Source organism: Beta vulgaris, chromosome 4 (genome assembly GCF_026745355.1).
Source record: "Beta vulgaris subsp. vulgaris cultivar EL10 chromosome 4, EL10.2, whole genome shotgun sequence".
NCBI classification, from domain to species: domain Eukaryota; kingdom Viridiplantae; phylum Streptophyta; class Magnoliopsida; order Caryophyllales; family Amaranthaceae; genus Beta; species Beta vulgaris.
This window is the reverse complement of record NC_079205.1, coordinates 56,766,180-56,788,105: the sequence shown is the minus strand read 5'-3', so window position 1 is coordinate 56,788,105 and position 21,926 is coordinate 56,766,180. Positions and strand designations below refer to the sequence as shown.

Below are 21,926 nucleotides of genomic sequence, written 5' to 3'. Positions count from 1 at the left end.
AAATGAGAAACATACATTTATTGATTGTTAAAGCCTAAAGCTCAAACAAAAAGAAAAAGATCACACATCTGACAAATGGAGCAGTATAATACCCTTTTCATCACATAAATTCTGGGACAAAATGGAGCCCAGTCAGACCAAGCTAATTGCTAGAAGTGTACATGGCCAGGCCCGACCCGTTGTCCGTTCCATCGGCCGTGGGTCTGTCAAGGTCAAGAAATTTTATTTTAGGTCTATCCCGATACTGCAACACAAGCCCGCCTATATGGCTCGTGGGCCGGATGCCCCTTTTCTGTGTTTTTTAGTTTAAAATTACCAAAAAAACAACATAAAACACTGGTCAAACCCACGAGAGACACGAGCTCGACGTAGGTGCGCAGACAAAATCTGAAAATTTTAAATCCGACACGACTCGTTATTCACGAGCTCGGGCCTGACCCGTACATGCCCAGGTCTACTCATTGTTATACCATTTATGTTTTATGTGAATGCTATGGGAAATGAGACCTTTTCCCTTGATGAGATATAGGAAAAGAAATTAATACACTTAGTATAGGTGATCATGTATTGGATCAGATTCGGGCCAAATTATACTCCCTCTGTTTCAAAATATAAGGCATTCACGCTTTACGAAAATTTGTTTTGAATACAAATATCTCTCATAATATGATAAATAAAAATTATAAAAATCATACCGTTGGATTCGTTTTGAAAAATACTATAATAACATTATTTTTTAGAATTTTATATTAACATATATTGAGAGTAATTAACGGTCAAAGTTCGACCTTGAACATCGTGCATGCCTTATATTTTGAAACGGAGGGAGTACCTCAAAAAATTGCATACTGGTCGAGTCGGACCAAATTTAAGGCCACTTTTCTGTGCCTGAACCGAAACCCGTTATGTCATATCAAAATCCCGCCGGGTCGAAATTTAAAATAAAAAATCATATTCGCCTTTCCCAAAACTCGTCCCAAAGCCAAAAAAATCGAGTCGGACGAGACTCAAAATTGGGCCAAAAAATTATGCCCAATCCTGGAAAAAAAATCGGGGCGGACTGGGCATATTTGATCAGCTCTAATAGTTAGTGGCGGTTTGGTATACACGAGAATTTGATTCCCGTGGGAAATATCATTTTCCTCGAGTGTTATTTCCTTTATGTAATTCCTAGGAAATTCACTAATGTGTTTAGTTGACATCAAGGAATTTCAAATTACCATGATGTTGGAATCTTAAATGACCAAGGGGGCTAGGTGAATAAATTCTCACGTTTTGTGGGAATTTCAATTTCCCAAGAATTTTCATCCCCCCACATTTTTCCGATTGGTCAACCAAATAATTACCCAATTTGAAAAATCATGAATATTTTTATTGGTTACATAATTTTCTGTATACCAAACAAACATTTATAAGTGGATAATTTGTCTATTAAGATAAATAATTTAATAATAACATTATGGGAAAGTCTTATTGATATATGTACTTTGACTTGTTATCTTTGGTAAACAGACATAAAAACTTATTATCCGAAATGTGCATCTAATAATGTAAATCTTCCGTGACTAATGAGGGAATTTTGTTATTCCCATGTTAAATGCTCCATCCATCTCCAAAAAATGTTTATATTTCTCCTTTTCAGATTTGTCAATGCATGTTTTCTATCATTAGTATCTTAAATTACATATTAGTAAAAAAAATATAAAAGTTTGAATTCCGTAATGTATTTATGTAGGCGAAACAAACAAGACCCTTCATGACAATATTTTTCTTATATATTAGAAAGAATTAGAATATTCTCACTACATATAAATAGTATCAAGGTTGCAAATAAGAACATTAGTTGGGACGGAGAGCATATGCATTATTAAACTAAACTTACAAAAAAAATTCCCACAATAATATAGTTTTAAGCATTTAAAGTGTGTTAATTACACATCTGCACCCTTATATTTACCGTTGATACGCCATAAAATTTATTCTTTTTGAAGATTAAAAGAACACACCCACATAATTATAATCATTAAATCAAAATATTCATGCATGTGAAAGTTAATAGTATTACTAAAAAATGTTATCATACATTGAATTGAATGGCTATAAGAATTTATGCTTGACAAAGAATCTTGATGGAGAATACTCCATAGTTCATACATATTAGTACATCACAATAAATTAACCCAAAAAAACAACAAAGTGATGTCATAGCTAAACAACAAGAAAGAAACCAAAAAGAAAAAAAGACTAAAAATCTCACCTCCTCCATTAAAATAATTTAGGAATCATCAAACTTGAAAGAAATAAACCCCCACTCTCCTCAAACCACGAATGCAAGCATGTTAGCGTAAACTGCGAGAGAGGAGAGAGAAAGTGCCAAAATTTCTACTCTAAAAAGGCAAGAAACAGTAAAACAAGGGACTATTATTTTGCAATTTTCAGGGAGAAAAAAGCTACTCTTAAAATAACAACAACAACAAAAACAAATCATTTTGTGTGTTCTTCCCTAAATTAAATCAAATTCATAGATTATAGAGATCTGGGTATAACATATAATTGTTTACCCAGATGAAATTAGTGAAGAAAACCCAGAAAAATAACAATGGAGATGTTAATGTCGCCGGAGAATTTTCCGGCGGTGAAAATTCCGGTAGAAGAAGTGTGTTAGTTGGAGTGAGATTAGACCAACAAAGTAAAGAACTTCTTACGTGGGCCCTTATGAAAGTTGCTCAACCTGGAGATCTTGTTGTTGCTCTTCATGTTCTTCATTCTTCAACTGGTTTGTTTTTTTTCTAGTTTTTTTTGTTGTTGTTGGGTTTTTTTCCTTTTTTCTGGAGCTTAATTTTGTTGCATTTTTTCTATTTTTTTGTTGTTGGGTTTTTTCACTTTTTTGTGGATTTTTGTAATTTGTGTGTGTGTGTTTTTCTTTGTTTTCTGGAGCTTAATTTTGTTGCATTTTTTGTTTTTGTGTTTTTGTGGGGTTGGAGCAGAAGTTGAGCAATCGACGCTTCTTTCTTTGGTGAAGACATTTGATTCTACGCTTGCTGTTTACGAAGGATTTTGTCATCTAAAGCAGGTTTGTATTTGTTTTTTTTTTGGAAAATATTGTTGTATTTTTGTTGAATTTAGTGTAAGTGTGGAATTTGTTGAGTTTTGATTTTTGTATTTATTCATATGGTTATTTAATTTAATTACTTACATGGGTTTATAATTTAATTACTGATGTTTCATTTAATTTTTGTTGGTTCTTAAATTAGATTGCATTGATTTGTTCAAGTCATAGCCCATCACTGTTTACTCATGATTTAACAAGGATAATTTGTTGGACTTTTTTTTTGTTAGTGATCTACAATGCAATTTTTTTTTGGGAGTTTTGATTCTCAATTATTGGTTGCTTTTAAAAATTTATGCATAATTCAAACCACATTTTAACAAGGTGGCTTTGATTTGTAAATTGTACTTGCAATTTGCAATTAATGTCAAGGTAAGCTAGAAGTCTTGTATTACTACCAATCAATTTAGTGCAAGTCATTTTGGGATGTGATAGTTTTGGTGGTTAAAATTTGATTAGTGGGTTTTGATTATGTAGCTTTTTCTTCCTGGTAATTATTGTCATTTTTATTTCTGATATTAGACTTGATTGTAGATGCCTCTTTTTTGTGTGAATGTCGAGGTTAATTGAGTGAATTGTTTGTTCAGGTTGATCTGAAGCTAAAGGTGTGCAGGGGTTCGTCTTTGCGAAAGATTTTAGTTCGAGAAGCCAAAGCATATGAAAGTGCTACACTAATTCTAGGAACTTGTAAAGCCCAGCACATGATTCGATCCCCAACTTCAGTAGCCAAGTACTGTGCGAGGAAATTACCACACAATTTCTCGGTTTTTGCTGTAGATAGCGGAAAAATTGTGTATCGTAGAGAAGCTGGTAATTCATTCTCTTGTGATTAGTTGGCTGTTGTTTCTTGGTTTAACTGTATTGTTGCAAGGTCAGTGTCTCATAAGATCTAATAACTTTTGTTTTGATTGAGCAGGAAATTGTAAACAGTCTCGATTGGTTTCTGGATCAAAAGTTGACAATGTAGAAGTGGATAGTGATGGGCATTCTCCCACTAAAACAGCGGCATCTGGGCAGGAAGCTTCTGATGTTTTTGATAAGCATTGCTCTGGAGCTAGAAGAAGTACCTTGATAAAGAGGTATTTGAGCTGTGCTCCCATCTCCGCTTGGGCAGATTATTCTTGTGATGACATGCTAGATGGTTCTTCCACTGATGAAAGAGAGGATAGATCATTGGCTTTGGTGCCATATCAAGCAATTGATGCTTCTGAAGTACCAGAGTTTATTATAAGTCAAGAACTACATGAGTCAAAACCTGGTTGGCCGATGCTTCGACGGGTGTTTTTACCCAGGCATCATGACTCAAATAAGGTTCCAAGCCGGAAATCATCCATGGTTCGCCGGGTATTGAGATTTCCGGGGCGGCGTTCTTCAATGGTTGTTCACCCTGATAGAAAGAGACGTGAGTCTGCTCAAATGGACAGTCATTTGTCTGATCTGAATGGGGAGAGTGGTGCAATTGTTCCAGTTGGTGATGTTGCATCCTCTGTTCCTTCATCTCCTTTTAACGGATTCAATTATCTGGCGAAGGAACTCCAAGGACTCCATGAGAAGTACTCATCCACCTGTAAATTGTTTGCTTACCAGGAACTTCAGTCAGCTACTTCAGATTTTGCACCAGGTTTGTTTGTTTTTATTTTTTATTTTTTATCTCGTGTCTTAAAATTTGTCGTCTTATGGTAATCAGGTTTGCTTAAATTCCTCACACTTCTGCTTGTCTTTATGTAGAGAAAATGGTTGGAAAAGGAGGCAGTAGTCAGGTTTACCAAGGGTGTCTACCTGACGGGAAGGAGCTCGCTGTAAAAATATTGAAGCCATCAGAGAATGCGTTGGAGGAGTTCATTGCTGAAATTGAGATCATTACAACAATCAGTCACAAGAATATCATATCCTTGTGTGGATTTTGTTTCGAGGAAGGGAGTCTAATCCTGGTCTATAATTTCTTGTCAAGAGGAAGCTTAGAAGAGAATCTTCATGGTACGTTAGAGAATTCTGCTTTCTTCTATATGAATATAAAATGGGCTGATTCTTTTTGCCTAACATAATACTCTATATTGTTAAACAGGTTATGAGACTAATGCGGGAGGATTTGGTTGGGAAGAGAGATATAAGGTGGCACTGGGGATGGCAGAGGCATTAGACTATTTACACAACAGAGGCTCACAATCTGTGATTCATCGCGATGTTAAATCTTCAAACATTCTCCTCTCTGATGAATTTGATCCCCAGGTACACTAGCTTTTGAAGCAAGCAATATTTGTCATCAATGTTATGTGCTGGATCACACAGTAATCTGGTTATATTGCTAACACTTGATCTATTTTGGTCCTTTCAGCTTGCAGATTTCGGACTTGCAACATGGTCTTCGAGTGCACCTTTTCACTTGGCTTCTTCGGATGTTGCGGGAACCTTTGGGTGCGTAAATTTCTCCTTTCCGAGTTTTCGTCTCACCTAAAATTTCTAACATCTAAACTGAGCAATGTTCCTTAAATTATAAAATGTGGCAGGTACCTAGCCCCAGAATACTTCATGCATGGGAAAGTGACTGACAAGATGGATGTCTATTCATTTGGTGTTGTGCTTCTTGAGCTTCTTTCAGGAAGGAAGCCAATAGATAACAGAAATCCAAAGGGCAAGGAGAGCCTCGTCATTTGGGTATGTGTCTTAGATTCTTTCCTAGAAACTAGAATGTTTCTCAGTGGCCAATGCTCATACAAATACCAATCAACAATTTATGCAGGCAAATACGATATTAAAGGATGAGAAGCTGTCTCAGTTGTTAGATTCTAGATTAGGCAGCGACTATGATCATGAACAAATTGAAAGACTGGTTTTGGCTGCGACGCTTTGCATAAGACGCGAACCTCAAACACGACCCCGTATAGGCAATGTAAGTCATCTCTCCCGTGGTTTTGATTCTCTATATATGTTTGATGCGGTCATATCATATGCTTATTGAAAACTTAATCAACCTGTGTATGATTCCCAGGTTTTGAAGTTGCTCCAAGGTGATATTGAAGTAACCAACTGGGCGAAGCAGCAAGTGAATAGTTATCCTTTAGATTTTGAGGTTTTGGAAGGTGAGACACCACGCTCTGAGATTCTTCAATCCCATCTAAATGTGGCTTTGCTTGGTCTGGTAGAAGATGACAATGCCTCTATTAGTAGTACTGAGCCAAATATATCCTTAGAGGATTACCTGAAAGGTAGATGGAGCCGCTCTTCAAGTTTTGATTAACTGTATATCTATGTGAGAACGTTTTAACAAGGCGAGTGCTTCCGTTAGTGTTAATTTCTCGTGTATAGCTGTCAGTTTTTGTTTTCATTTTGACGTTATAGGCTTTGGATGAGAGGATGTGCGCAAGTGTTATTTACCCTCCTCCTGGTCTAGCTAGTTGCTGCCATGAGTTCATATTCCAATGATCGAATTTAGCCCAGAAAAGAAGTAAATAAAAATTGATAAAAATGTTGAAGGTACAACCAAGTGCAAAGTTGTATGAGCTAGCTGCATGAACTGATGTACCTAATGAAGGTTTATTGCTTGTTCCACTAGATTATCTGTTTTGGTTATTGCAAGTTGTAACATGTGAATAATTTGGAGGGACTTTATGTTTCTCTTTGAACTTCATTTTCTATAGGCAGAAAATGCTGTTTATCTTCTTGGCTCTCGTGTTTGTTTTCATCGACCATTGTTTATAACGAAGTCGAAGTATCAACCATATTCGATATTGTTTTACAAGTTGTAGAAGTAGTTAATAGAATATATATTATGTAATCGTTGCATGATACAGTCACAACATATTCGAGAAATGCCTTGTATTTTTCTTTGGGTTCGATAAGGTCCCTCAAAATCACTTATTCACTTTCCAAAATTACCTGAATTATCGTCGTTATTGGTTTACCACTCCTCTTGAGCTGGGGTTGATCAAGGCTTGAAAGTTCGAAAAACATTGAAGAATCAGGAGTCAGGACTCAGGAGTTCAACTGTTGGTCTGTTAGTGAATTTTAAGCAAGTCTTAATAGTACCATATCCATATGTTTTCTTGGGTGTGAATGTGAGTGATTGTAATATTTACAATGGTAAAGGCAAAAGGTAAATAGGGAGTAGTATTTAAGGATGAGGAGCTAGCTCATGTGGTAGAGCACTCTCCTCTGATCCTTGAGGTCAGGGGTTCGATCCTTACCCCCAACATTATGTTGGGGTATTTTCTTAGCATGCTTTGCATGCTTTATCAGCCAATGTACTGGTAGTTCCTACAAGGCTAGTAGCCTTGGTAGGGGTTAGCCCTTGGGCTGACTTAATTTCCTAATAATAATAAAAAAAAAGTAGGGAGTAGTATTTGTCTGAAATCTGCATGACAATATTGACATTATGCACTTTCACTTGTGTGTGACTGTGGGGGTGATTCCCCTGTAGAGTCACATGCCATAATACTATCATGAATCAGGAATGCTGGAATGGTACCTTGTACAACCATGCAAGATATGTCGTTTGTGTAAAATTTACTTGTTTTTGATACCGAGGTAAGTCGATATAACAGCTAAGGGAAAATAAAGGGATTACCAGAAAAAGATGCTAAAACTGTTTAATCAATTCAGGTAACTAGTTGCGCCACACGTCAAAATGATACAGTTCTTTATGCTCCATATATAAGTTGGTTCATATTCTTTAGTTGTATTTCTCAAGTTTAGTTCATCTCGAAAAATGAAGTTCTAAAAAGTTAGTTTTTTTTTTCAATTTTTCACCAAATATTCTTGAGTTTTTAACTTATTCATCATGTACACTCGATATCAAAATTTAGTAAATACAAGGAATTTGTTTTTTTACAAATATGCTAAGTGAATACCCTTACCCAAACACATGTTAACACTGCTTTGGAGCCATAATGAACACGCGTAATAATATATACTACCTCCGTATCTTTTTAATTGTTACACTTACACTTTTCACGCATGCCGATGCACTACTTTGAGCCTTTATATCTCTAATTTTGTACTTGTAAAAAATATAAAAACTACATATTAATAAAATACATACTAATACGAATCTAATAAGATCCCACATAAATATGTTTTTATTCACGTATAAATCACAAACAAGGGTCAAAGTGCAATTTGTGAATAGTGTAAAATGTCAAAGTGTAACAATTAAAAAGAAACGGAGGTAGTAGTTGTTTATTGTTAACCCTTAATAAACTCTCTATATTTTTCTCTCTTCTATCAACCCCAATCTCACCAAAATTTGTCAATTCAAAGACAAAACACCAAAGTCGTTCACTTTTGATGCAATACCAACAATAAGAGAGGTTTAGGGCTTGTTCTTCTCAACTTATTTTCAGTTTAGTTTAGTTCTATTCAGTTTAGTTCAGTTTTAACCGGTTCAATTCAGTTGCAATCAGTTCAGTTGAGCTCTAATTATCATTTCTATTGGTTATAATTTAATTCAGTTAAAGTTGCAAGCAGTTCAATTCAATTCAGTTCATTTCAATTTAGTTGCAATCAGTTCAGTCCAATTCAATTCAATTTAGTTCAATTCAGTTATTTTATGTCGAAGAGATTAGACACTTATGTGGTTAGATTTTATGGGGTAGAATTTGACCATAGAACTTGAGTTATAGAATTTTCGTGGCTGAGTTTGTCCATATTAACTATTAAGCAATAATGCATACTATAATAGGGTCACCAATCAACTCGGTTAGTCAATAACGACAATTGAATATATCTATAAAAAAAACTTCAGTGGTGGATTCCGATACACTCGTTAAAAAAAAATTATAGGTTTTTTGGCGAAATTTGAATAAGAGATATACGATGAATAAGTTGAAAATTCAGTAATACTTGATGAATAAACCATTTTAATTAACAAAGTGGGTACAAGAAATATACCAAACATCAATCTCAACCGAACCCTCGCTCCCAAAGGATCTTGCTTGTGTATTTGATTCATATTAACGTGTACGAAGTTTTAATCTAGCAACACACTTCTCCTTAGTCCTTACAAATCTTGAAAAAAATCAATCACTTTAATTTACTCTTTTCTTCAGTTTTTTTTTGTAATAAAAAAAGAAAAAAATGTTTTTATTAAGTGAACCTTTTGTTAATCTTCTCAAATAAGTCAACATTGAAATTATGATACGTGTTACTATCTAATAGAATGATATTGTAATTTAAGTCATTTATACTAAAGGTAGATACAATATTAACTTATTCATAATTAATCGAAAGGTTAATTTATGTTAAGAAGAAGGAAAAATTGTGAAATAGTACCTTTTGTAGCACTGGCTTTGTGAACTAGTACCTTTATTGTTTTTTTTTTGTCAACTAGTACCTTTAAGTTGTGAAATCTTTTATTTGCAGTACCTTTACTAAATTTTCCAGGCAAAACAGTCAACATTCCGACGTTGACTTCTGATTTCCACCAAATTTGGCCTTTTTTCTTCTGAAGGAGCGTGTTCTCACTCTCCTCTTTTAACTCCATTTTCCCCCCAATTTCCCACTCTTTCATCTCCCATCTTTACTTTCTCACCAACCTCTATTCATTTTCAGTAAATTCTCTCTCTCTTATCACATTCTCTCTCCTCTCTGTCTCTTTCTTCCTTTGGATTGTTCTGGTAAGCTGAGTCATCGTCCTTCTGTGGAAAGTTACTGCATTTTGTCTTTGTGGACCACAAAACGGGTGAGAATGGGAGAGTTTTGAGTATAGTGGTCAAGGTTTTTGTTTTTGGGGAAAGGGATTGAGTTAAATGGGAGTAATATTTTAGGCGAGTGGGAGAGAGGGGTTCTAAACTTAGATGTGTAACTCACGCGCAAAATTTGGTGGGAAATCAGGAGTCAACGTCGGAATGTTGACTGTTTTGCCCGGAAAATTTAGTGAAGGTACTGCAAATAAAAGATTTCACAACTTAAAGGTACTAGTTGACAAAAATAAACAATAAAGGTACTAGTTCACAAAACCAGTGATACAAAAGGTACTATTTCACAATTTTTCCTAAGAAGAACCCACAAACTTATTTTAAAAAAAACCATGTTTACAGTTTACCCCAATTCAGCTTCTCTTCCCCTCTTCAACTTTTGACACAAGTTAACAACCCAGTGGTCAGTGGATTCTCGTCTTCGTCTTTTCGACCGTTCGGCAGTCGACGGAAGTTGATGATTCGCGCAGTCGGATTCGAACCCGCGGTGGTGAATAGCTAACAACTTCATCATCTTCAAACCTCACAACTTCTCCAATTTGATTTTACCCAGAATCTTCAACACTGATAGTAAGTCAATAACTTTCTCTTTCCTTCAGTTTCATTTTTCAGTTGATGAGTTGAAAAATGTCGAATACATATGAATTACGTGAGCAAAATTCTCAACCTTTTTTTTGCCCATTATGTGTTTGTTGAAATGCTTGACTGAATTGTGAAAAAACTGTGTTATTTTCTTTTGTTTCTCATTTAGGAGTACTGTTAAAATTACCCTTGTAGAAGTAATACTAGTAAATGAATTGGGTGCTCTGATGAAGATCAATGGATTTAATTTATTGTAATGCTTGCTTGATTGTGGAGTATACATTACATATGTTAGGTTTATTGGAAATTTTATCAATGTGCATCTGTTTTCTCTTTGTTTAGTGTGATTTTGTTTACAATTTGGAGATTTGGGTTAATTTGGCTTTTAGAATTTATGGTCTCACCTAAAAGTAATGGACGAATAAGACAGATTAACTATATCAATTAGCGTGTAATTAGCGATCATTGAAATGTCTTCACAAAGAATCTGAACGAAACTCGTTGGTGGAATGTCAAAAACAACAATCTTTTCTCCTTGTGTGACTCTACTTTTAGCTACTAATCTGCTTGCCAATTCGTCGCTTCCGAGAAATGCAAATAGTTACTTGCTACTCCTCTTAAATTAGCTTCTTGCACCTCCCACAATGATCTTAAGGAGTCTCTTTTTGAGCTCATCAGGCAAGAGATGGATGTCCATACTCCATACTATCCTCCCTTTATATTTGTAGGCTTTATCCGATTACAAAAGAACTTTAGGATTTCCAAACTAATATCTAGTGTAGGAACACAAGGATTACATAACTATGGGCAATCTTTGTACATATAATTCAGTTTCTCACTGGAAAGGGAGAGGAGATAGCTTGTACGTTGCATAGTTTTTCTGTTGCCATGGTATTGAACAATAGATTGAGTGACTTATATACATTGATATGGTAACTTTAATCTACTATGGAGTGAGTATTAGTATATCTTATACGATACACATGTGTTATCCAATAATTTGTGTGACATTAATGTTACATGACTAAACTAACTCTCTTTAATGGGGATCGATCGTCGAATCTTTCATGAATATCACATGGAGAACACTATCAGTAGTATTTTACTACTAATTTGGATTCAGAGTTTCGCACATGGTTATATATATTGGAGTTGATACTAGGCTTGGAATTAGGTGAGTTAATACAAGCTAGAATCTGAATCCAAATAGTTATCATAAATTTATGTACGAGAAGGGTTTATGAAGTGATTTATTTGGAGATAAGAGATGACAATGCAAGCTAATCGTTGAATAATGAGACAAAATTTTTTAGTTCAGTCATTTATCATATCCAGTTTGGATCTTATGAAAAAGAAATTCTTTAAAGTTCCTTAGTCTTTCTAGTACTGTGATGCACTCGCCTTCCGGCTTCCATAGACTCTATCTGCCTTAGCTGTTCTCTCTCACTTCCATTATCGTTTAGATGTTCTTCATACTATTCATCCTAATATCCTCAAATGCTGAAGCTAAGTGTCGGTGCTTGACTCCAGCTTGTATCTAAAGGTGGGTCTTGAAGCTTTCAGTAAATCATTTTTTGAGACCGTTAGATCTAGCGTTACAGCTCAAAAAGTTAATGAGGTGCTATTTTAGTTTAATGTTTTGACAATCTTAATTTCCTGAATTGGCATGTCTTCATATATTTTGCTTACCTTCTTTCGATTTATACATAAGATTGGGCAGCTCCACTATAGCTCTTATTGGGATATGTCTGTGGCTTTCGTATAGCTCGATTGAGTTAGATACCACATCACCAACTTATCTGAAGATCTTTCATTTCATTGAAGTAGATCCAGATTTCATTGTTGTCATTATTGACATCTTCTTTGCTTCTTGAAGTCAAATAATTATCGTGGTCTACTTATTAAATTCAAAACACCAATGATTTCCTTAGAAAAAATTCTATTATATGTGGCTGATTTCAGACATTGAAGAAGGGGATAGAGACTGAAAATGGCTACAGAACAAAAGGCAGAAGGTACTGAACAAACAAGCAGTAGCGATCCAGCTATTGGATTTGTAGGAAATATTGAAGCAAAGTATCGTGAACTGAAGGAGCATGCAGAAGCATACCCTTATGTGTGGGGATCTTATCTGGTTGTGTATGGTGGATTTGGGATGTGGTTCGCATACAGATGGAGGAAGCTGCGCAGGACAGAGTCCAGAGTCCGAGGCCTTCAAGAGCGTCTACGTCAACTTGCTCAAACTGAGGAGTCTGCTAATAGTAGTTCTTCTGCATCCGCTAAAGTAGATAAGCCACCCAAATAGTTGTAGGGGTTGCTCATCTTCATAGTAGTTTTGGAAATTGGATCTGGATATCTTGGCTGAACTGGAAACACGGAAAAAAGACATATTTCTGCCTTTTCTGGATGACTAATAGATTTGTTTATGTCAACTTATATATGTAACACAGGGTCTAAAGCTCACTTTATATGGCTATCTTGCTGATTAATTGGACACGACGAAAGGCTGTAAAGCTTCACCATTTAATTTTTGCTTAGGGACCATCAGTTACTCAGTTTTGCTAGTATTAACAAGAGCACTTGCATAAAATTTGGCATTGTTGCCTTGAACAGGAGTTCCTGAGTTTAATGTTTGTATACTGAAAGGTCAATCTATTCGGCATTATATTCCGAGAGCTTGTTAATCTTTTCTTGTATTTCCTTTTTTCTGGGGATCTTATGAGCTTGCAGCGTGCAAATGTCAGATAGGCAGATGTGTTGAAGTTATGGTGATGTTTTAGTTTTCAGCTGAATTATATAATTGGTGAAGAAACAATAGATGTTGTGAAGCATCTTTCTTAAATAATGAAGTACATATTCCCTGAATTGATCATACTCTTTCTTCTTTCTTTTCTTTAAGAAAAAAAGAGTACAAAGGAGAAAATTAGGACGACCTTCTCTAAAAGTAACCAAATTCAAAAGATCATGAATCTATGCTCAACATCGGATGCTATTTCAACATTTGATTCTTTCGAGTGTCCATCTTTACATATTGGTCAATCGTCTACCTTTATAGTTCATTCACCAAGATTACTATATGAGATTACAACTTGGATTTTCTTGTATGAGTTCGTATTGTGTCGGACTCGTCCGACACAATATTCTCGTCGGACCACTTCACTTGAGTTTCAGGTAGTCTTCATTTTTCTTCAGGTAGTCTTCATTTTTTTTTTCAGTTAGTCTTCATTTTTTTCCAGTTAGTCTTAATTTGTTTTCAGTTAGTCTTCATTTTTTTCAGTTAGTCTAAATGAAAGTAAGTTACCTCTAAATGAAAGTAACTTAGGTCTAAATGAAAGTAACTTAGGTCTAACTGAAAGTAACTTAGGTCTAAATGAAAGTAAGTTACCTCTAAATGAAAGTAACTTAGGTCTAACTGAAAGTAACTTAGGTCTAACTGAAAGTAACTTAGGTCTAAATGAAAGTAAGTTACCTCTAAATGAAAGTAACTTAGGTCTAACTGAAAGTAACTTAGGTCTAACTGAAAGTAAGTTAGGTCTAAATGAAAGTAACTTAGGTCTAAATGAAAGCAACTTAGTTTTCAGTTACTTATATTATCGTTTCAGTTAGTTTTTCTTATTCTTTCATTTAACAAATAATAGTTTCACAAGAATAAATAACCAACTGAAAGAATAAAGTAACCAAATGAAAGGATAAACACAACAATGAAAGAATAGGCCAACGAACTGAAAAAATAATTCGACTAACTGAAAAGAAAAAATCGACTAAAAGAAAAACTATTAAACCTGAAAGAAATTCATTCAACCGCCATTTTTGTTCTTCAACTTAAAAGATTATTTATTGCAATGGTGAGTTGTAATGGTGAGTTGTATCTTTGAATTAAAAAAAATAGATTTTAAATTAATAAAGCTTCATGCTGATTGTAAACAAATCCAGCGTATAGTTTCTTGACGACGAAGAATGAATATAAAATTTTGAATGATGTCTACGATGTTGTTGGGGATTGTTTCTGCAACAACTCACACTGTCGGGGGTTCGTCTGGCTGGGATGTCTCCTCTAGTCTCACAAACGGGTCTTCTTCCACTTCTTTCAGCCAAGAACGCCATAGCAGGGATATTTGAACAACAGTCCGACCGAAAGTTTCGGTCAGACCGTCTGATACAATACTTTCACTTCTTGTATTATGTTTTAGAGGATGTTCTCAAGTAGACCTTCAAATTTTTCACGTTGAGAGATGGTTAGAGCCTAGATATTGACAATTTGTTGTTAGTTGTCGATTGTTGGTAGTTTTATTTGGCTAGTTTTACCAACTGATTTTACTAACTTTTCATGTTGGTTGTTTATGGAAGTGTTTGGTAAAATCAACTATGAATGTTAACTGTTTAATGCAAAATGAATGCGAAAGCCAAAAGCCAATGCAAATAGCTTCTAAAACTAGCTTTTGGATAAAAAGTTGGTTTTCTAGTTATCCAAAATGGTAGTTATAAATACTTTTTTTTTTTTTTACTGTTTGACCACATGAAAAAACCAAAAATGCAAAAGTCAATGAAAAATCCACTTATAAGCTAATTATCAAGCACCCCCAACATCTTATTTATGCTGCGGTTATCTGGCTTATTGCTGCCGTAGTGCCGATGTAACTTGTAATTACTAGAAAGCAGAGATGAAAACAACGTGCTCCAAACGTCCTTATCTTAAATTTTTGTGTTCAATTAGTTCAAGCAACCGAAACAGTTATGATTTGCAACCAAGAGAATGCAAATCAATATGATAAATTCCACCCCTTTTTCACGAAAATGAAGTAAATTAAACCATGCCTAAAGTAAATAACAATTCTGAGTTGCTTTCAAGAGGAGGATAAACATAAATGTGCAAGCAAATTGTTGCCAACTTTCCCTCACCATAACAACTTCACTTGACAGTTTGACAAGAAATATTAATTTCAATCGGCTATATAACAAAATTTTACCGCTGATTCGCGAAAGAAAATAAACCATGTTGTTTGCTAAGTTGCTTTGAAGCTAAAGTTAACGCAAGTGTGCAAGCAAATTGTTGCCGGCTTTCCCTCACTTTAACAACTTCATTTGATGATAAAAATAATGGAAATTAACTCCGGTATTTTTGAGCTTTGACGTAATTCTCAAATTATCTTTCACGTTTGGGGAATTCTTCATATACCCTGAACTTTGCGTTTGGACTCAATATACCCTTATCATACACCGAAATTCAAGTGCATTAATTTTCTAAGGTACCGTTGAAACCTAAACTTTGAACTTCAAAATTCAATAAGGGTATTTTGAGAATTAAGCCAAACTCCAAAGTTACCTCATGAAATTTCCCTAAACGTAACCAATCAATGTACTCTTTTTATTAGTTAGAATTCATTTAAGAGAACAAGACCTAAAAAGTTGAGCAAAATATTATAAATCATCAAAGATAAAAACCATATTAGTGAGTAATTTCCATGGTTAAATTCGTTTTTAACTTCATAGATAATTTTTTGAGATAATAGACTAAACTTGTAAACTTCCTAGGTTAGACAACTTCAAAGTTTTGACTTGGTAGTTCTTACTCTCTTTGTTTCACCGTGTATAATATTTATGGTAGAAGTTTGACTATTACACAGGTACACAACATTATATTATAAAAGTATTTTTTAAGCTAAATATTATCATGAATTTCTCATTTATGCCCATGTGCTACTTCCTCAAGCTATGTGGACCAATTAATGTGGTGATTGATGAATTGTGATAATGAGTAGTAAGTATGGCTACATACCCATATTGTGCCTTACACCATTCTAATTTTATCACCTCATTAGTCAATAATCATATACCTAAATAACTGTGCAAATGGGTGAGGCAAAAAGATAAGAATTATTGTTTTCGGAGTTCACTCATGATACATCCGGGTGTACCATGCTCATGGTACACTCAGGGGTATTTTTGTAATAAATTAGAAGTTTAGGTGCTCATTTGACACCAAATTTGCTCATATGGCATTTTGCTCATTTACTCATTTGCTCATTTTGCTCATTTTGTAATAAGAGTGTTTGATCATTTGCTCATTTGTTCATTTTGCTTATTTGTTCATTCGCTCATTTTGCTCATTTGGAGAAAATAGTCTTGGGTGTACCATGAGCATGGTACACCCAGGTGTACTATAAATATTCTCGTGATGAGTGGCTTGGAGGTACACCTGGTATATGTAATAGATATATGTTGAGTTTGATAGAAAGGTTTTATGAAATTATGTTATTCCTATGCAGTATGAACTTTAAACCATTAGATAATTTTGAGACTCAAGTCAATAGTCATGTTGGTTACACATCAAAATGTAATTTTTTTTTTCCCGATTTTTCACCAAGTACCCCGAGTTTTCAAAAAATTCGTTAGGTACCCCCATGTTTTCAAAATTCACAGGGCACTCTTCAATTTTATGTAAATACACTCAAATACCCTTAATGACTAACGGCGTTAACAACCGTTAGTCATTAACTCTAATTTTCTTTTTTTAAATCCTAATTCTAACCCTAATCCTAACTCCTACCTCTAACCCTAACCCATCCTCCCACCACCCCACTTCCCCACCCTTCTACCACGCCACCACCCCTGCCCCTCCCCCACCCTCGCAGCACCCACAACCCACCCCAACAACCCCCCTCCCCCTCCCCCCACTCCATCAAGTTTTGCTGCCCTTCACCCCACCACCGTCGAGTTTCATTCCCCTCCCCCCCACCCACATCGAGTTTCGAGGCCAAAAAATCGAAATCGACAGGGGGTGGGGAGTGAAAATCAACAGGTGTGGGGGGAGGGGAGCGAAACTCGGTGGGGGTTGGGGGAGGGGCTGCGTAACTCGACGAGGATGGGGGGAGGGGTTGCAAAACTCGACTGGGGGTTGCGAAGGTGTAAGGGAAGGCGGCTGCGAGGGGTGGGGAATGGAGGGCTGCGCGGATGGGGGTGTTGTTGGGATGGGGGAGGGGCAGAGGTGGTGTGGGGGTGGGGGAGGGGTGGTGTGAGGGTTAATGGTTAGGGTTAGAAGGTAGGGTTAAGATAGGTTAATTAGGGCTAATTAGGATTTAATTAGGGTTAAAACTAACGACGTTAACTGTCGTTAGTAATTAAGGGTATCTGGGTGTATTTACATAAAACAAAGTGGTGCCTTGTGAATTTTGAAAAGATGGGTACCTGTTGAATTTTTTGAAAACTCGGGGATACTTGGTGAAAAAACCATTTTTTTTTTGTCATGCTTGATTCACAAAAAAATTCAATCGAGATCGAGTAGTTTGCAATCCAAGTTTGTTGTGATCTCTAATGATAGGAAATGTAAGTATGTGACTATTTTTTCTAAACATCCAGAGTTTGGTTGCTAATAATCTATATCCACATAGATATATTAAATAAGCGTTTCTAAACAAGAAACGGTGCCACATGGCGCTCTCCTTAAGAGTATTTTACTTCGTGTAATAATGTACATTAAAAAAAATTAGAAATTGCATAGTATAAGTTTTGATCCTGTGACCTCAATTTCATAAACTAAAGTCTTAACCACTAGACCAAGTGGTATTTAATTTATTGTTATTATTTTAATGTACAATATTAATAAATGAAAATTTTTCTTACCAGCGGCATCCTTGGCCTAATAACTAGTCCATACAAATATATTAAAAGGCGTGCATGACAATGTATACACGCCATGTGGCACCTCTGTTACTCCACTTGAATTGTCCAATGTGTACATAAGTCATGTCAATTAACAAAAGTAAAATTAGTTTGCAACAAGATTTGAACCTATGACCTCTTGCCATTATACATGACACAATTACCATCTCAACCAACTTTTGATCATGCTTTAAGTATCCACGTTATTATATATGTAACTTTTAAAAGTTGAGTTTTCCTTAATATATTTTACCGCGAATGAAAAAAAAATGCGTATTAAGTTCGAAAACACAATACCAACTTGGGACAACGCCCGGGCCCAAATACTAGTTAATATATTAAAAGGTGTTGCTAATTGAATAAGTAACAATGTCACGTCGCGCTCTCTCTAAGGAAGTTTTACTCCATGTAATTCACATAATATAGGATTTGATCTAGTGATCTCAAGTTTATATTCTAAAGTATTTACCACTAGACCAAGTGATATTTAGTGTTATCATTCTTGTTATGGCTGAAATTTCGAGTTGACGCTGACCCAATGACACAGGGTCATTGACAGAGTGACGTGAGGTTGATGACATTCTAGCAAAAGACATTGACGCACAGGCCAAGTCAACAGGCTCCGAACCGATTGTCCAAAGTTAAAGGAATTGAGTTGTTCATTATTCGAGTGATTCTCCAACGGGAATAAGACGACGTGAAAGTGGCTACAAGATAGGGATTTAGTTGGAATCAAGTGAGAGTCCTGCGGGGCATTTTCCAAGATTCCGGCAAGATCCGTTGAAGGCAATTTCGAGCTCTAGTAGAAGTATTTAAGCAGAAAAGCCAAAGAAAGAGTATCTAGCATTAAGAGAAAAACACATACGAAAAAGGCATTCAATATTCTTTATTTACATTCTACTTGTACTTAGATCATAAAAGCTAAGATTGTATTGAGTCATTTAGTTCGGCTGATAATTGCATATAGTGGGTTGGTGGGCTCATTTCCACCCGACGTTTTTACCCACCTTCATTGGGGTTTTCCGCGTCACCATCTCGGTGTCACTCCCTTGAAAATCTCCATTTGCATTCATTTTTCTACGATCATATATTTATCTGGTTGTCGTGGTCCCTGAATCAGATTTCGTCACTAAGGCAAAATCTATCATAAACAATTCTAAAGTACAATATTAATATATAAAAATTTTCCATACACCTCATGCCTAAAGTATAATTTTTATTCGTATAAAATGTTGCCAAAAAATGCAAAGACATGCTGCAAATATATAAATTTCATAAATTCTCATCCAGTCATATGATTCATAATCCAAATTCATGTCTTTTGAACAATAATAAAAGAATCGGCCTTACTACATTCATATATATAACATAAGCATATACAATTACTAAACCAACAAGAATCGTTTAATTATATCTCTACTATGTACAAAGTAGTAAAAAATTCACAAACCAATAAATGCTTCATCTTTCTTCAAAACATACTATATACTAAGCTCCACTTATATCCTCATCATCCATTGGAGTTACAGGTGATGATACTCCTCTTGGTGTAGATGCAGACGGCATATCGGACATAAGAGAAAGAAAATGACGAACATTACTCGATTGAACTCGCTTGAAGCTAAAAGACTTCAAACTCTTGTTTTTGGAGAAAATATTGGATGATTTTGTTAAAATCAAATAAACTAAAGCTTGAACTAACAGAAACCAGCCCAAATGAATCAATATATCAATTGAAGACATCTCAAATATTGATGCCATAATAATAATGAATCACCCAAATTAGTAACACAAACAAATTTGTTATGAAAGTTGAAATGAAAATTGTAGTAGTTTTTGTAAAGAGATTGTACGTATGAGTTCTGAGAGTTTGTACCAAAAAAATGCTATCTTTATATAGTAAAGGAGTGAAAGAGAAGATTTTACAAGCCGTCAATTTGACTCGTACAAGGCACATCTAGATTTTACGCGCATATAGCATGTGTTTATGTAAATTGAAGTATAAAATATGAGGTTTAATCATTTTTTATGGGTGCAATTCTTAGCTATATCATGTATATGCATGCATCATAATAACATGTGTCATGGACTTATACAAAGTCCACGCAACTTGGTTTATGTTCTGTCAAATTAAGAGAAGAAGAAGGATCGTAGAAGAAGTAACTTCGCCTAGTTGTTTTCTTTCAGCCTCCAGGTAAGCGTGACTATGTGAGGCCGAGGAACCTATTCTTCAAATTTATTTCTTGGTCTCAACTCTCACATCGTGTCTTATCTAGTGTCTCAAAAATTATATCTCTGTTTTTTTAGTCGTGGCTTTTGTATTTTCACCATCTTTACAAGTAATTTTTGTTCATTAATGTATTTATATACATATTATTAGATATGATAAGAGCTTGGTATAATCAATTACACATTGAAACAAATATAATAAGATTTTATATCATAAATTTTCTTTTATATACTACTAGTGGAAGAAGAGGTCAAAGTCATATGATTTTGATCCTAGAATGGAAAATATGCTAAGAGAAAAAAACGAAAACAAGAGAATATTTATAGTACACCTGGGTGTACCATGCTCATGGTTAGGGGTGTAAGTTCGGTTTTTGGTTTGGTTTTAGGTCAAAATCAAACCAAACCGAAATAAATTCGGTTTTGAAATTTCCAAACCAAATCCAAACCGAAATTCGACTCAATCCAAACCAAACCAAACCAAACCAAAATATGAAACCAAAAACCAAACCAAACCAAACCAAACCGGATTTTTTTTATCTTTCAAAAATCTAAACCAAAACAAACCAATTTTTTTTCATATTCCAAAATCCAAACCAAACCGAAATGAAATTAAATCAAACCAAGATAAAAACCAAACCGAATTTAAACCAAACTTTCTGATAATTTGTATTTTAAGTGACAATATTTTTGTATTTTCGTAATTAATATTAAAAAAAAGAAACACAAAAAAATAATAGACAACATTCGTATGTTAAGTGACAATAATTCGATTTTTTCGGTTTTCCAAAACCAAAACCAATCCAAACCGAAAAACCGAAAAAATAATTTTTTTGAATCCAAACCAAACCGAATTTCCAAAAAAAACAAACCAAATTACTAATTCGGTTTGGTTTGGTTTGGTTTTCGGTTTTTAACCAAATAACTTACACCCCTACTCATGGTACACCCAAGACTATTTTCTCCAAATGAGCAAAATGAGCGAATGAACAAATAAGCAGAATGAACAAATGAGCAAATGATCAAACACTCTTATTACAAAATGAGCAAAATGAGCAAATGAGTAAATGAGCAAAATGCCATATGAGCAAATTTGGTGTCAAATGAGCACCTAAATTTCTAATTTATTACAAAAATACCCCTGGGTGTACCATGAGCATGGTACACCCGGATGTATCATGAGTGAACTCACCCATCACTCCTAAAGTCATGAATCTCATGAGGTTTAGATCCCAAATTCCCAACACAAACAATCTCTATCATGTACTTATTGTACCGTCTCTCACGCAGCACCCAAGGCTTACAACCCCTCATTGCGTCAACATTCAACTTCCAAACTCCATCATCAGGGATGTGCGATGTCCAACATTCTATTCCGCAACAACTTGCCCACTCACGAACACCCACTTGTTCTAACTAAATGCTACTCCAATCCAAATCGCCCGAAAACTGCAACTAATTTGTTTTCTAAAGTTTTCGGAAAGACAATCTAATAGATAGACTGGTAAATTGTTAAAACAAATTTGTAAAAGTCATAAAAAAACAGGTTACAAGTTAAATATTTATACAAAATTGTTAAATTTAAATAGTTTAAAAATTCTCAAACGTTAACGACAAAGAAGTTTACATATTTAAGTAGCGTGATCTGAATTCTA

At 35.0% G+C, this 21,926-nt stretch overlaps 2 protein-coding genes across 2 annotated transcripts; both read left to right on the top strand.

The window, feature by feature from the left end:
• Positions 1–2,182: 2,182 nt before the first annotated feature.
• Positions 2,183–6,769, top strand: LOC104890581 (protein kinase STUNTED). The gene is made up of 10 exons (XM_010676122.4): positions 2,183–2,776; positions 2,988–3,073; positions 3,697–3,919; positions 4,026–4,730; positions 4,838–5,086; positions 5,175–5,338; positions 5,445–5,524; positions 5,617–5,764; positions 5,850–5,999; positions 6,099–6,769. The coding sequence occupies exons 1-10, from the start codon at positions 2,566–2,568 to the stop codon at positions 6,345–6,347; spliced, it is 2,265 nt and encodes a 754-aa protein (XP_010674424.1). The 5' UTR covers positions 2,183–2,565; the 3' UTR covers positions 6,348–6,769.
• A 3,328-nt stretch (positions 6,770–10,097) lies between these two features.
• On the top strand, positions 10,098–13,053 carry LOC104890582 (hypothetical protein). The gene is made up of 2 exons (XM_010676123.3): positions 10,098–10,371; positions 12,346–13,053. The coding sequence occupies exon 2, from the start codon at positions 12,374–12,376 to the stop codon at positions 12,686–12,688; it is 315 nt and encodes a 104-aa protein (XP_010674425.1). The 5' UTR covers positions 10,098–10,371; positions 12,346–12,373; the 3' UTR covers positions 12,689–13,053.
• Positions 13,054–21,926: the final 8,873 nt, after the last annotated feature.

Bases quoted from the DNA above. Each gene is read 5' to 3' on its own strand.
- LOC104890581 (XM_010676122.4), top strand. From the start codon at position 2,566: ATGAAATTAGTGAAGAAAACCCAGAAAAATAACAATGGAGATGTTAAT. The intron at 2,777-2,987 runs GTTTGTTTTTTT...GGGTTGGAGCAG, and splicing joins TGTTCTTCATTCTTCAACTG to AAGTTGAGCAATCGACGCTT. The intron at 5,525-5,616 runs GTGCGTAAATTT...AAAATGTGGCAG, and splicing joins GATGTTGCGGGAACCTTTGG to GTACCTAGCCCCAGAATACT.
- LOC104890582 (XM_010676123.3), top strand. From the start codon at position 12,374: ATGGCTACAGAACAAAAGGCAGAAGGTACTGAACAAACAAGCAGTAGC.